At 32.3% G+C, this 14,549-nt stretch overlaps 2 protein-coding genes and 1 long non-coding RNA gene across 3 annotated transcripts; 1 reads left to right on the top strand and 2 right to left on the bottom strand.

The window, feature by feature from the left end:
• LOC109358324 (COP9 signalosome complex subunit 2-like) lies at positions 3,340-10,902 on the top strand. Its single transcript, XM_019602489.1, has 12 exons — positions 3,340-3,497; positions 5,016-5,108; positions 5,552-5,630; positions 6,098-6,338; positions 6,435-6,509; positions 6,629-6,763; positions 9,111-9,298; positions 9,560-9,628; positions 9,756-9,846; positions 9,971-10,105; positions 10,392-10,504; positions 10,598-10,902. The coding sequence occupies exons 1-12, from the start codon at positions 3,488-3,490 to the stop codon at positions 10,686-10,688; spliced, it is 1,320 nt and encodes a 439-aa protein (XP_019458034.1). The 5' UTR covers positions 3,340-3,487; the 3' UTR covers positions 10,689-10,902.
• LOC109358328 lies at positions 10,824-11,628 on the bottom strand. Its single transcript, XR_002108952.1, has 2 exons — positions 11,327-11,628; positions 10,824-11,156 (listed from the first exon to the last, which is right to left on the bottom strand). It is a non-coding gene; the product is annotated as an uncharacterized LOC109358328 (long non-coding RNA).
• Positions 12,389-14,308, bottom strand: LOC109358326 (dihydrofolate reductase-like). The gene is made up of 6 exons (XM_019602492.1): positions 14,148-14,308; positions 13,895-13,987; positions 13,557-13,655; positions 13,416-13,457; positions 12,835-13,066; positions 12,389-12,589 (listed from the first exon to the last, which is right to left on the bottom strand). Exons 1-6 carry the CDS (start codon positions 14,268-14,270, stop codon positions 12,456-12,458), a joined length of 723 nt encoding a protein of 240 aa, XP_019458037.1. The 5' UTR covers positions 14,271-14,308; the 3' UTR covers positions 12,389-12,455.

Here is a 14,549-nt window from a genome sequence, read left to right on the forward strand (position 1 = left end):
TCACATGATAGAGTTAAAGTTGCAAAACTACAAAAGAAGTAACATAAAATAAATATGAATCTGACCAAGAGTAAAAAATTTAATAAAATAACAAAAAGGGTATAAAAACACTTGAAAAAATCAGACTTGTATAGAATTTACCTATCCTTGTATTTTTGGTAATCAGGAATTTCATCATCAATTAATATTTTCGATACACACCATGAATTGCTAACTGTCGGTGGATACTTGCCTACAAAAAAATCAACTTCAAATAATGTATATGATAATACAATAATCAGGATATGTATAATTGTAGAAGGATTAAAAATACCTTATCCTTCCTTAACTCTGGCATGTGTCAGCAAAACAATCATGGGCTCACCAATTGTGAAGTTGTTGTAACAGTTACAAAACTTCAGGGCATGAGAGTCCCAAAGAGTACATGTCATAACATCACCGCTGCTTACAACAAAGAGTAAAAAACTTGTGAGATAAAGTCATTCAATTAATGATAGTGAAGAACAAATTCAAGTTATTACCTAGAATCTCTGAGATTGAAAATAACCTTCTTTAAAGAAGTTTGTGTCTGAGAGAAAACCATTTTATCAACAACACATGTCTACAAATTAATAAAAAATAGTATTAATTCAATATAAATAAACTAAAAATTAGATGAATATGAGAATATATATTTTCCTAAAACTATTACCTACTAACAAATCAACATGAAAGTCCCCAGAATGGCCTTGATAACCTTGAAATGAATGGCCTTAGAAACGTGAGAAACTTTTGGAATGACGGCCTTGTTATTATTATTTGAAATGAATGGCTTGGAGAAATGAATGGCCTTGGAAAAATGAATTGACAGAGTTTTGTTAATAAGTAACGTGACAGAGTTTTGCTTTAATTGGCAGAGTTCTGCTAATAATAACGTGGCAGACTTTTAATTTTTGAATTTCTTTTAATATAAAAAAATTTGATTTTACAATTTTGTCCTCTAAAAATCCAAGTGGCAAAAATTGAAGATGTCCAATATTGTAATAATGCTAGCCCAATTCATTCTTATATAGATAGTAGAAGAACACAAGAGGGAGAGATAGAATAAGTTTCTTTAAACACATGTACACTGCACGGGGAGAGAGAATTGACAAAAAAATAATATCAAAAGTCTTCTCTCTTCATGTCATATATAAATATAAAGTGGTGCCTCTTCCATCTAGTGCCTCTTAATTGAAATGGTGCAAAATAACACCACATATCATTTCATAAGCAATCCACTTACTCTTTTTTTACTTTTACAGCGACATAAAAATAGTTTTTAGAATATGATTTATTTATTATTTAAATTTTTTGTGCTAGCAAAAAATTAAAATAATATTCCATAAAATTATTTATTCATCAAATTAAATTCTCAAATTTAATTATCAAATAATATAATTATTTAGCAAAGATTAGAACACTTGCTAGTGTGTGACCATGTAGGTTCAATACTAAGCTGGTAGTAATTTAACTAAATTAATTTATTAATCAAGGTTGGTGTCTAACAACACTCCTTAACAACAACTTAGCATGAAGCAATATATACTTTACTTTCACTAACCACTAGAAGTATGGTACAATTGTCAAACTTTAATAAGTTGTCATCATGACTCAAAGAAACTCATTGTAATACATTGGTCAATGTTTTATTTTATTATAGAGCTCAAACTCATTATCAAGAGTTGATGAATTCCTTCTTGATTAGTCATTAATTCTACAAGCATTTAATCATACTCAATATTCATTCAAATAACATCGTGAGACATCATGTGTCGAAATCAAAGTATGATAAATAACATGTTAATTACTATGTTAATCTCAGGTCAAAGGAAACTATTTCATTTCTTCTTGAGAATTTCCTATTGACAATTTAAGGTAATCTTAACCATTAAAAATTCTCAATTGATTCAGTTCAGTGATCATATCCACATATGCATCATCTATATGTACAATTTAATAAATGAGATCTATTAATATTTATCTAATAAATTCTATTACACATATATTGATCTACCTGGTCATTGATGTCCTATTCTCAATGATTCCATGATCAATAACAATTTAGACTAAAAATTATAAAAGACATGTTTCTCGTTATTATAATCTTTATTATAATAACAAGTCTCTAATTTTTATTCAAGGACCTTATCATATAATCTATTTAATTAAATAGCGAATATGATAAAATAAATAATGCAATTACTTTAATTATATTTAATTACAGATTGAATCTTGGGCATAAATATAGAAATATACGAATATATTTCCAACACACGACTCACACTCTACAAAACAAATAAATTTGGAGTTTTAACATTTAACCACGAGGAGTCAAAATTGTCTCATACTGAGATTATATTTTTGCACCAAATCCTATCTTCAGACAGTACTCCAAGATACACAAATGTCACTGACATTACAAACTAATGTTAGGAACCAAAATGTATAATCTAAGTATGTCTTAGAAGCATGTGTCTTGAAGTGTTCAAGAATGGTCGGAAAGATGAGTCACCTTGTAATGAATTTTTAAGTTTTTTTTTTAAAAAAATATGTATGTAAACCGGCCGGTTTAGTCAAATATCAGCCGGTTCATCGATTTTGACCGATTTTGATACTTGTCTGATTCAACATCTGTACTATACCGATTAGAGGTCCGATTTTCTAGTCGAACTGGCCAATACGGTACAGTTTTTACATCATTACTCTTATATATAGACTTGAGTGAAAAACAAACCAAAGGATACCATTATCCAACTAACCAACCACTTAATTAAATACAATCAAATAACCTATTTCAACTAGCTTTTTCTACCACATATTTAATGTGAATATATTTTCAAAATCTCAAACTTTAGACAATTGATTAAGATCAAATAACCCCAACGATTTAATCTATACGCCTTACTTTTCATTCCAAACTTGAGTTACTTTTTAAATTAAATGAAAATTGTGAAGGTGTTAATTTAGTAGTACAAGAGTTAGCTAGTATTAGAGCGACCAAACTATCAAATGTTTGATTCATGAGAGTGATATTTATTGGGGAAGCAATCATGCATGAATAGATTAGTTCATTATCCATAAAGTGATAAAATATCATTAGTAATATAAAAAACATTAAAAATGAAAAAAATATATACACATATAATATAACCGTTTTTTACATCCTCTGGTGTTCATATTTATTATTAACTTCTGAAAACAATTAATACAAAAAAATGATGAATGATATAAATTTTTACATTCATATATATATATATATATAAATATTAACTAGTAACAAAGTACAATAATAAGGTACAACAGGTGCTACCATAAGCTATTCTAACCCTTTCCTTGGCCTTCTCTCTTCTCTTTATTCCCCAATTTGATTATTATATCAAAAACCAAACTCGTGATTTCACGACTCACTGATTCCTACCATCAAAACCCTAACTCGGACCTTCCAACTCGTTCAATTCCACACAACATGGCTTCCGGTACTCACTTTTCTTCTCCTCATTCACGTTTCGTTTTCCCTAGCAATTATCTCACTCTTGTTTAATTATTATGCTTGAACAATTCCATTATTTTTATTTCCCCTGTTTCGATCTAAAGAAGCTTGAAAATTGAACCATGCTTTCATTAAATGCGTGATTTATACGATCAAATAAATATTGTAATTGAAGTTGCTCGCTATGTTGTTCTAGAATGTGTCTCTGTAGTTCCGAAATCAATGGCAACGTGTTGATGTTGGTGTCCGTGTATTTGTGGCTATAACAATGTTTATGCTACTAGTTTTTGGGAAATATAATTTAAAAAAAAAATAAAGAAGTGAATTTTTAGTGTCGCGAGGTTTTTTTGCATAGTCACCAGATACATGTTTCTCTTTGGTGCGGATACATAGTACACCGGTACATTAGGAGTATACTCAGTATAGTTTCTATAGCACTCTGCAGAATCATTTATAGTGTTGATTCTTGTAGGTTTGAATCAACTTTTGTTTTACCATAGGACAATTCTCAAGGATAAAGTTCTTTCTTGTTTGTTGTAGCTCATTCATGTAGTTGAGTATACATTACCAATTACACCCTTTTCATTTACTTAAATTGTAGGTAAAAATCTAGTTCGTTTCTTATAGGGAACCAATTCACAAAAGAACCATGAATTGGTACGGAAGAAACAATTCGCGGTTCTATACTAAAATGAGAGAATTGTGTTTCAATGGTTTTTTGATATTTTGTATGTATGCTTCACTATTTTGTAGATTGTATTAGGAGACAATGTACCTGATTATTAGTTATATACTCAGTGTTTGTTTGTTTAGGAAAATCACTTCTGACATTCATATGTTTGTATGGTTGAGCTTTACTGAATAAATTGTGATTAAAGCTCAAATTCAGCTTTTAGGAGAAGTCTTTCTGACAAATTGATTGTGGAGAATCACTTTTTTGAGAAGTGAGAACCTAAACAAATGGACCTTTAATCATAATTTATTTACACTTCATCAACGTGCCTACCAGTAAAAAAATAATAATAACAAAAGTAAAATCTTACTCTTATCCCACTGGATGGGGTTTCTCCTATTTTGAGCTTTGATGGAAATCGTCATATAACAAGTCTGAATCTTGGATAAGGTGGGGCTTGTGTTAGGCAGATGCCAACTAACTAAAGTTTGTTGAATTTTTTTGACGTGGGTACATGATGCATCTACATACTTGCTTTTAGGTTTGTTAGTTTCTTATTTTTGTGAAGCGATATGTCTAAAGCGCGTTCCACGAATCCCGTGATTTGAAAATTTAAAATTATAAAATGAATAATAATTTAGCAAGGTAATTGGGTGGGTGTTCTTTGACTCAAGTTTGTTGGTTAACCTTTTCACATTTCATGACATGAACATCAAAACATAATATAATATTGACTTTTGAGGTTTGGTTTGAAAAGATATAATCATGATAAATGGTTTCACTTTTACCATTTGACTCTGACACGCTGTGTTTGCGTCTGTTAATTTGTAGACGCTGATATGGAGGACTACGGGTTTGAGTACTCAGATGAGGAGCAAGAGGAGCAAGATGTGGATATTGAGAATCAATATTACAATTCGAAAGGTATTTTCAAAAGATATTACTAGTTTTGCTTCCTTTATAGCGTTTATGAATTCGGAAAAATTTGTACATTGACATTTTAGCATTGAATCCGAGAATTAGATCATGTTCCAGACTAATTTGTTCAAATTTAAAATCAGTATTCGGTCATTGGATATTTCTGACAAGAGCATTGCTTGCAATTTCTTATGATCATTCATTTTTATGTGTCATGGTTGGAACTCTGAAATTTGACCATTATCTTGATGATTTTGATTTATTTATGCTATGTTTCTTCCTTGTGGAAATAAAGTAAAAAGTGACTTGTTAAATAATTCAATTTCAAACATTGAAAATTCTTTTGCAAAGCTGTAAGATTTGTTTTTTCCCCTCATAATTGTTGTTCAAGGCTGGTTGATTTAATTTCCACAGACTTCTTAGAGCATTCTTGTTCTGTCTGTTTATAGGTTTGGTTGAAAGTGATCCAGAAGGTGCACTATCTGGTTTCGCTGAGGTGGTGAACATGGAACAAGAAAAGGCAGAATGGTAAGAATTCTATTCTCTGAGTGCTATGTTTGTAAAAAATATATCGATGTTGTAGGGAAAAAAGATATCCAAGTTGGAGTAGAGAACTTCATGGTAATATAATTTTGTGTGTTCTGTACTTTTGTAGCTTTATCATTATTAATGTGATGATCTGATACCTTCTGTGTTTCTTTTCATTTCCATTTTTTAAAAGCAAGACTGTTTCTCTTTCCTTCTAGTTCTTTTGAAGGGTCTTTCCTTCTAGTTGGGTGAAAGTACATATAACAACAATAACCAAACCTTTATCCGACTAGGTGGGGTTAGCTATATGGATCGAATGACGCCATAATGTTATTTAATCAAAACAGATAATACGTTTGTCAAGTCAAGCGTCCTTGTTTCTTGTACTCATTCTTGTAAAATATCTTCAAAAGTGGTAAGAAACCATTATATATGGTGTATCATTTTTCTTCTTCTAATTTTACCAGGGGATTCAAGGCTCTAAAACAAACTGTCAAGCTCTATTATCGACTGGGAAGATATAAAGAGATGATGGAAGCCTATAGAGAGATGTTGACTTATATTAAGTCAGCAGTAACGCGTAACTACAGTGAAAAGTGCATAAACAGCATTATGGACTATGTCTCGGGTTCAGCTAGCCAGAACTTTGCCCTTCTGCAGGAATTCTACCAGACAACTCTGAGAGCTCTTGAAGAAGCAAAGAATGAGGTCAATCAATGAAAGATTATCTTTGTTGTGACTTATACTATGACATTTCCCATTCAAGTCATCTCATGTTTATTTTTTATGTTTGTCATTTTGTAGAGGTTGTGGTTTAAGACAAATCTAAAGCTTTGTAAGATTTTCTTTGATATTGGTGAATATGGACGGATGAATAAGGTAACATGTTCTGTTTTGGTGCATTGGTGTAACTTACTGCCCAACTTAATATGAATGTCTGTGATTCTATTGGTATCTGCTAGTATTTAATAATTTAAGGGTTTTTTGGACTCTGACAGATCCTGAAGGAGCTTCACAAATCTTGTCAAAGAGAAGATGGCACAGACGACCATAAGAAAGGAACCCAACTTTTGGAGGTTTATGCCATAGAAATTCAAATGTACACAGAAACCAAGAACAACAAAAAACTCAAGGTCAGCATTTGTTTTAGAAAATTAATCTTGCTATGTAAGTTGCATACATTCAGTTTAATTTTTAACTATTCATCAGACTTTTCTTACTGCTTTTGGAATAAGCACAAATTCTCGTAATAGTTTTTTCGTTAATCGAATTCAATATGTATTAAATGTATCTATCTACAATAAAAGATAGAGTTACTTCAGCACATTTACATCTTACTACTTGTTTGTATTGAAGATTATGATAGGCAGTTAGGCACATTTTCATATATCTTCTTTTATATTATCTAGACTCTAGTTATTAAATTGCTCATACCATTTCCTTGTTTTTGTTGTTAATTAAAAAGGGGAAAATGTACTAACACCCCTTAAACTTTTGGCCATTTGCAAATTGGCACCATGAACTTTTAAATCATATCAGTTGCCCATTAAGCTATTACAATTATGTCAATAAATCATTCAATCCAATATTCTTTATGTTATTAACAGCAAAATGAGGTGGGCAAATCTTGACCTTACAACTTTTATCTTGAGTGTAGTAGTTACAATGTTTAAATGCTATTTTTTTTCTAAAATGTTTTTTTAGTAAAAGCGTAAATGATTTTAAATCTCTATAAAATAAGTAATCTGAAGATAGATAAGAAAAATTAATAAAAAACAAATGGATATGATTGTGCTATGTTAGTTAAAGTTGGATTTAAATTTACCTACATCTTTCTCTATTAGTAACTTAACAAGAAATGAATAGAAGGATCTATTGGTATAAACCGTATAATTATAATAGTTTAAGGGTCAATTTGGGATGATTTAAAAGTTCATGGTGCCTCTTTGCAAATGGCCAAAAGTTTAAGGGGGTTTAGTGAATTTTTCCCATTAAAAATAGTCTAGGAGTTTTAGATTGATGAAAATATAAAGTCTGCATATTTATCTGCATATCCTTCTCCACTAAAATATTCTGTTGCTTTGCCTTGTCTGGTAGATGGGGGATTATCTGCATATTTATTAACTTCAAAATACTGAATTTGGCCGAAAATCCTGTTTTAATGGGCATTAGATGTTTTTTATCTGTTGAAAAATTATGTAAATGAATCGATATATGTGTATTGAGGTGTAGCGCTGAGTACTAATTCTTAAGAAAATTAGTGGCTTGATGGAGATTACTCTTTTCAACACAATTCATAATTGAGCTATCATTACCTAAAGTAGTGTTTGTATAAGGAATGTTTTTTAACACATTCCTGGGATGTGATTCCTGGGCAAGTTACATTCCTAGGAATACCTTTGACTTTTCTAAATTTCTACCAAACATGGGCATCTCACATTCCCAAGTGAGTACCTTGTACCGACCACCACTTTAGGGAAATTTTATCATTTTTAAATTATATGATAAATAAATTATATTCGGGGTTATCTATGATCTCATTTGGGTTTTCTGTGCAAGAAAGCAATTATATTTTTAGTTGTCATCTGATCTCTCCACGCTTTTCTCTCCTCTTCTCCATCTGCTACTTTTATGGTTTTAACATTCTACTTTCTATAATTTATTTAAATCAATCTTTCATTGTCTTCTCTATCTGCTATTTTAGTGTGTCTTTCTCTAGTACGATGAAGCAAGTGTGTGTGGCAGGGAGAACCTGAAAAGGAGAAATATTGATTTCACTGAAAGAAAAACTAAACGAAGGATACAAAGGAAAATGCATAGTTTTGAGGTTATTTGCATGTATGATGTTGATCATCATCTAGCTACTTATTTGGAATTGTATGATAATCCAAAAAAGCTTGATAAAATAAAGGATACTTTAGAACTCGTCACATGGGTATGGAACTTTTGCAGCTTTATTGAACGACTATCTGCTGTTTTCATGTTGCAAGATTTTTCTGTTGCACATAACATGGGAAAAAGTTCTGGCAAAACTGTACAGTTACTATATGATTGCTTGCTGGCATTCATAGCTGATCCTTGCTTTTAAGATGCTATTGTTCTTTTGATATATTTTACAGTTATATTCATGGTTTGGAGTTGGGGTCAGTTAAACTGTTCTTGGTGGAGAAGTCATTCGACTGAATCAAAAGTTGAGGGGGATCATTTAGTGCCTCAGCTTTTATCTGCAAACCATCCATACACACTAAAATAAGAAAAGTACTTCTCTTTTGAAAAAAAAAAGGTTATTTTTTTTTAAAATCCTGAAAAGCACGTGTAAATAGGCATATACTCTTATGTAAAAATCAAGGTATTGCTGTAATGCGTCCAGTAATCTTTGATGATATGATATCTCTCTAAATTATTTTATTGATTGATTTATCATTTTATCTTATGTATAGAGAAATATTTTTACCGGCATTTCCATGATATTAAATGCAGCAACTTTACCAGAAGGCACTTACTATTAAGTCAGCGATTCCCCATCCAAGGATAATGGGAATAATCCATGAATGTGGTGGGAAAATGCATATGGCTGAGCGCCAGTGGGCTGAAGCAGCTACTGACTTCTTTGAAGCTTTTAAGAATTATGACGAAGCTGGGAATCATAGGCGTATCCAATGCTTGAAGTAAGCAGCATTCTTTTTACTTGGTTATTAGTTTCAAACAATCTGTATAATAATTTGCATGTGAATAAAAAATTGCAGTTAACTGTGAATCTTCAAATTTAGCAATACTTTTTATGGAGATATAAATATATGTTATACAGTGTCTTATAATCCATAATCTTTTCCTCAGTTTCAACATTTATGCTTTGATTACTTCAAAGTAAACTACTCTAGCATTCTTTCTTTGTTTTTGACATCTTGTACCGTCATTATATGTGTCAGGTACCTTGTTCTTGCCAACATGTTGATGGAGTCTGAAGTAAATCCATTTGATGGGCAGGAGGCTAAGCCGTAAGTCCTGTATTTTTCCCCAGTGTACCTAACTCATTTATCATTTTCCCCATTCTGTGATTGCTCTGGGTTAGGTTGATGTCTCCCTTTCTTCCTGTTTTCACCCCTCATATATTATGTATTGCAGATACAAGAATGACCCCGAAATTTTGGCTATGACAAACTTGATAGCAGCTTATCAACGAAATGAAATATTGGAATTTGAGAAAATCCTGAAGGTACTTCTGTAGAGTATAGAGTAACCATAAGAATTTGTCTGCACTAATTTAACCTTTACATATATGTCTTCTTTTTCCTATTCAATATTTGTTGTAAATGACCATCGGATATTATGCTTTCCAGAGTAACAGAAGAACTATCATGGATGATCCATTTATCAGAAATTACATTGAGGATCTGCTGAAGAATATCAGAACACAAGTCTTGCTGAAGCTCATCAAACCATACACGAGGATTAGGATCCCATTCATATCTAAGGTAAACAAGTAGTCAAATACGTCTTGACAACTTAACCATTCACTCCAGTCTCTGGCTTAAGGGGGTGATGGGTTAATGTTGGTCGGGCAAGACTGTGCTCACTGAATAAACCTAACATTATTCTCTGGTCTATCTTCTGCCTCCTTTTTTCTCCCTGACCTTGGTCAATTAAAAGCTGTTATCGCCTTTTCCTCTCGTTATGGGTATTATTTGTTTAATCAAATTTATGAGGCACTCAAGTTATGGTTAGTATAATAATTTCATAATAACACCCATTAATTTGTAGGAACTTAATGTGCCTGAGCACGATGTTGAGCAGCTACTGGTATCACTGATTTTGGATAACAGAATTCAAGGATACATTGATCAAGTGAACCGGCTCTTAGAACGCTCTGATAGGTAACTTTTCATTCTCATTTAATGTATTCTACCTCTAATTCTGTTATATAAAACCTGGTATTTTTATTAACATAAAAAAATTACACCGTTCAGGTCGAAAGGAATGAAGAAGTACACGGCCGTGGACAAATGGAACACACAGCTTAAGTCTCTTCATCAAACTATCACCAACAGAGTTGGTTAAAACCATGGTGCCTGGTAGAAGGGTTATGCTGTCTCAGCTTGCATTTTTGTCATGTGAATTAACTTGCTTATATGGAGTTAAGAAATTGCCCCATAGTGGAACCAAAGTGAAACCCAACTTGTGCTTCATGTTTTTATTTTATAAAATATTATGAAGCATTCATGATACAATGGGGTTCGTTTAATTAGTTTTATGACAGTGCTGAATATGCCTACACAGTACAGTACATGAAATGAAACATACTCCTCCCTTTTAAGTAAAGATCAAAAGACAAAAACACAAAAGTTCCAGTGTTGATCACTGGTTACATAATCTAGAACTGCTTCTTCTACTGTCTCAGCTTCTCCAGCTTTTATTTCCACCAACTTCCCACCCTTGTCTTGATTGCTATGAAAAAGCTTCTACCATGCTCCCCTTCTGACTTAATCTCTTCATGGTCGATTATAAGCTCACAAAAGTAAGACAAACCTCTAGTTTGCTTAGTACTTCTGTAATCCAATTTCACAACTGATTAGTGGCCTCTTCAACTACTACCCTAAATGATAACTAACTTTTGATTTGTGTTTTATTTTAGGCTAAAAAACTCTTTTGGTTGTTTATTTTATTTAGGTTTCAATTTGGTTATGTATGAAAAAAACCTTAAATTTGGTCTCTCTCCATGTTTGTTGGAATCTGGGTTTAGAGTCACATAATATGGGTTTTGCATCCCTCAATTTCTTCTTTTCTTTCTGTCTCTACCACCACAATGCAATCCCATCCTTCTATGCCTATGTTTGATACTCACTGAAATCACAATTTTCACCTTTTTTGTTTCCCTTCCTCTCATCTTCATTTCACTCACCTTCACCATCTTCCCCACCAAGTACAACCACTGTAACAGCCCTCAGACTCTCCAAACAGACCCTTCATCCCTCTAAACTCCTCTCAAACCAAAAGACCCAAAGCATGTATTACATATCCGAGAAGAGAAAGATCATAAATGTAGGATTGTAATATGACTTGATAGATCATGCTTATTAATATATGTATAGAAATTTTATATGTATGTATATATATATATTATATATGGGTTAAATTATTAAATAAATCTACATTTAAAAGAATAAAATTAAGGTAATAAAAAAGTCCATATTATAGTCCAATTCTTATTTTTTTTATAGGGAAATCAGCCCAGTCCTCATTGACACCCTAAATTATACAATTTGTTGAAGCCAATAGGTTTTACAACTCTCACCTTCATTCCTATGTTGTTTCTCTTCCTTCTTTTATTCAAAACATGCCACGGCTATTGGATCTCACGGCCAACACAAGAAGGTTCAATTGTTCTTTGTTTCTTGTTCCTACCTTTCTACTTTCTCATGCCTAGAAGAAGGTTTGTTTGATCTAAAGAGAAAGGAGATGGAAAAAGGTTTAAAAGGGTGAATATGAGATTGACGGGAAAATCAACCGATCTTACACTCTAACATGACGATCCCTCACGATCTCATAGAAGCGTGTCCAAAACTGAGATCGAGCACAAGTTAGGGGTTGAAGATTGTAAGGTCGGACAATATCACGAGCATGATCGTGATTTTGACTACCTTGATCTTAATAGAAAAGACAAACTTGACAAATCTAAAAAAAGATATGTAATTAACTTACATTTTCCATTAGTGATAAAATTAAAACATAAAAATTGAATTTTAAGAGTAAATTGTTGAACTTTTAAATTAAGAATACAACAAACACACAAGTCTATATGGATCACCAGTTACATAATTTCAATCTTCAGGCTATGGCCACTTGTACTGTCCCAGCTTCTCCATTGCTTATTTCCACCTTCTTTGTATCCTTTTCTTGATCTTCTGGTTGGCCTACTACTTCTCTGATCACATTTCTCAACTGACCAGTGGACACTTCATCTGTTTGCAATAGTGCAAGTAAAGCTCAATTACTACTTTGGTTTTCACCCTTTTAGTATAACTAAAACAAATACTACTTCAAAGTGTTATTTTGTGAGACATGTTATTTTTTATCTGATATACGATTATGTTATAGCGTCCTATTCTATTTATAAATAAACATAAATATAGAACTTATATTTTATCTTTAGTTCTATTTTAACATGTTAACCAAATGCTAGCTATAATAAGGTGAGAGAGCAAACCTAATCTTGGGACAGTGTGACCTTGTGGATGCCTTATTATAAGGGGTGTGTCAAAAGCAGAGGCAAGTTCTTCAGAAGGTAGTTTCAACCAATCTTTGTCCCCAATGAAGTGAACAGATTTAGCCTTTAAGGGGTCCTTGTAAGCAACATCACATATGCTTGGATCTCTGAATTTGGATCCTGATATTGATACACACAATTTTATGGGTGGATGCTCCTTTAGCAACTTTCCCTGTGAATTTCATGTTTTCTACTCAGAAAATTTTCAGTTGAAGTGTTGAACATTAATTATAAATGAAAGACTAAATATTCATTTTCATCCTCATGTTTTTTGACCTTACCGGTTTGATTTCTCGAAAATTGAAAAACTTAAAATAGTCTCCAAATTTTTTAAATGTGGATCAAATTAGTCCCTATCACGTGTTGTAAAATATGTTAAAATGGATTAACTTGATCACATTTTGAAATTTCCTGGGACCATTTTGAGTTTTTTAATTTTTGATGGACAAACTAGTAAAGTAAAAAAACATAAGAGACTAAAATGAATATTTACTCTCCATCACACAACAGTAATCACTTGCCTGTGCTTGGTAACCTATCAAAAGTGCTGAAAGTGTTGCACCCTGATTTGCATTAAAGAATGGAAAAAGCAGAATCAAATAGTAATTATATACATAAAGTCCAAAAGTGGCTAAGTTTTAGTGCAATGCATGAACGCATACCTGTGAGAATCCAAGGAAGCCATCAAAGGGGCCATTGGCTGTGATATATTCACACAAGTATGAGATACATTCTTCCAAATTAGTATACTCTGTGAAGTCCTGAATAAACGAGTTGTATGAGAGTAAGTTAGATTTTGTATCAACTACAATTTCTACTGCAATATTGCGATTTTGATAACCTCAAAAACCACATCGTGCCTGCAATTCCCGTCACATCGACCATACATTTTAACCATTGCGATAAACATGACATAACCATTGCATTTGTTGGGAGAAGCAGTCGTGCACCCGAAAGAGATTAATTTGTAATGAAAGAATGGAGCATATTGTATTTATACCTTGTCAAACTGAAACCACTCAAAGTAAGGTGGAGGGAAGATGCCTTCTATGTCAGACTTTCCTCCGGCCGGAAATTTGCCATCAGGGAAATCCTGCCACCATAATCAGTGTTTTGAGTAATGCATATGTTGTATCTAGAACACTGTTTTAATCAGTGTTTTGTTATGTTTTTATGCTAAATGAACATGTTGAAATATTTTAGAAGATGGGCTTAAATGCTCAAAATATTAAAAGGACATAACATTATGTTACCAAATCAAATTGATGAAATAGAGAAGGATCCCATTTGCTGATTTGCTTTTTCAGAAAACTCCCACTAGTTCTGAATCCATGGAGGCACAATATTTTCATCTTCTTTCCATTTTCTCCTACCATCTTTGTTGAGTGCACCACCACTAGCCAGTGTTAAATATGTAGAGTTTGTTCCTACCTACCACCATATATTATTTTATATATTTAAGACATTTAATAAACAACAATAACTTATCAACAACCTTATTAGTTGAATGGTGAGTTGGTGTTGCACGTGCATGCTTCACACTAGTACTTACTGGGCTCATCCATTATAGTATCTTTGGTGCTTTAGGCCCTTTATGAGTTTTCCAATTTCATGAAACAACTATATTTATCTCAATGAGTTTCTTTGGAAAATCT

The sequence above is a fragment of the Lupinus angustifolius genome, chromosome LG10 (assembly GCF_001865875.1).
Source record: "Lupinus angustifolius cultivar Tanjil chromosome LG10, LupAngTanjil_v1.0, whole genome shotgun sequence".
Lineage (NCBI taxonomy): Eukaryota > Viridiplantae > Streptophyta > Magnoliopsida > Fabales > Fabaceae > Lupinus > Lupinus angustifolius.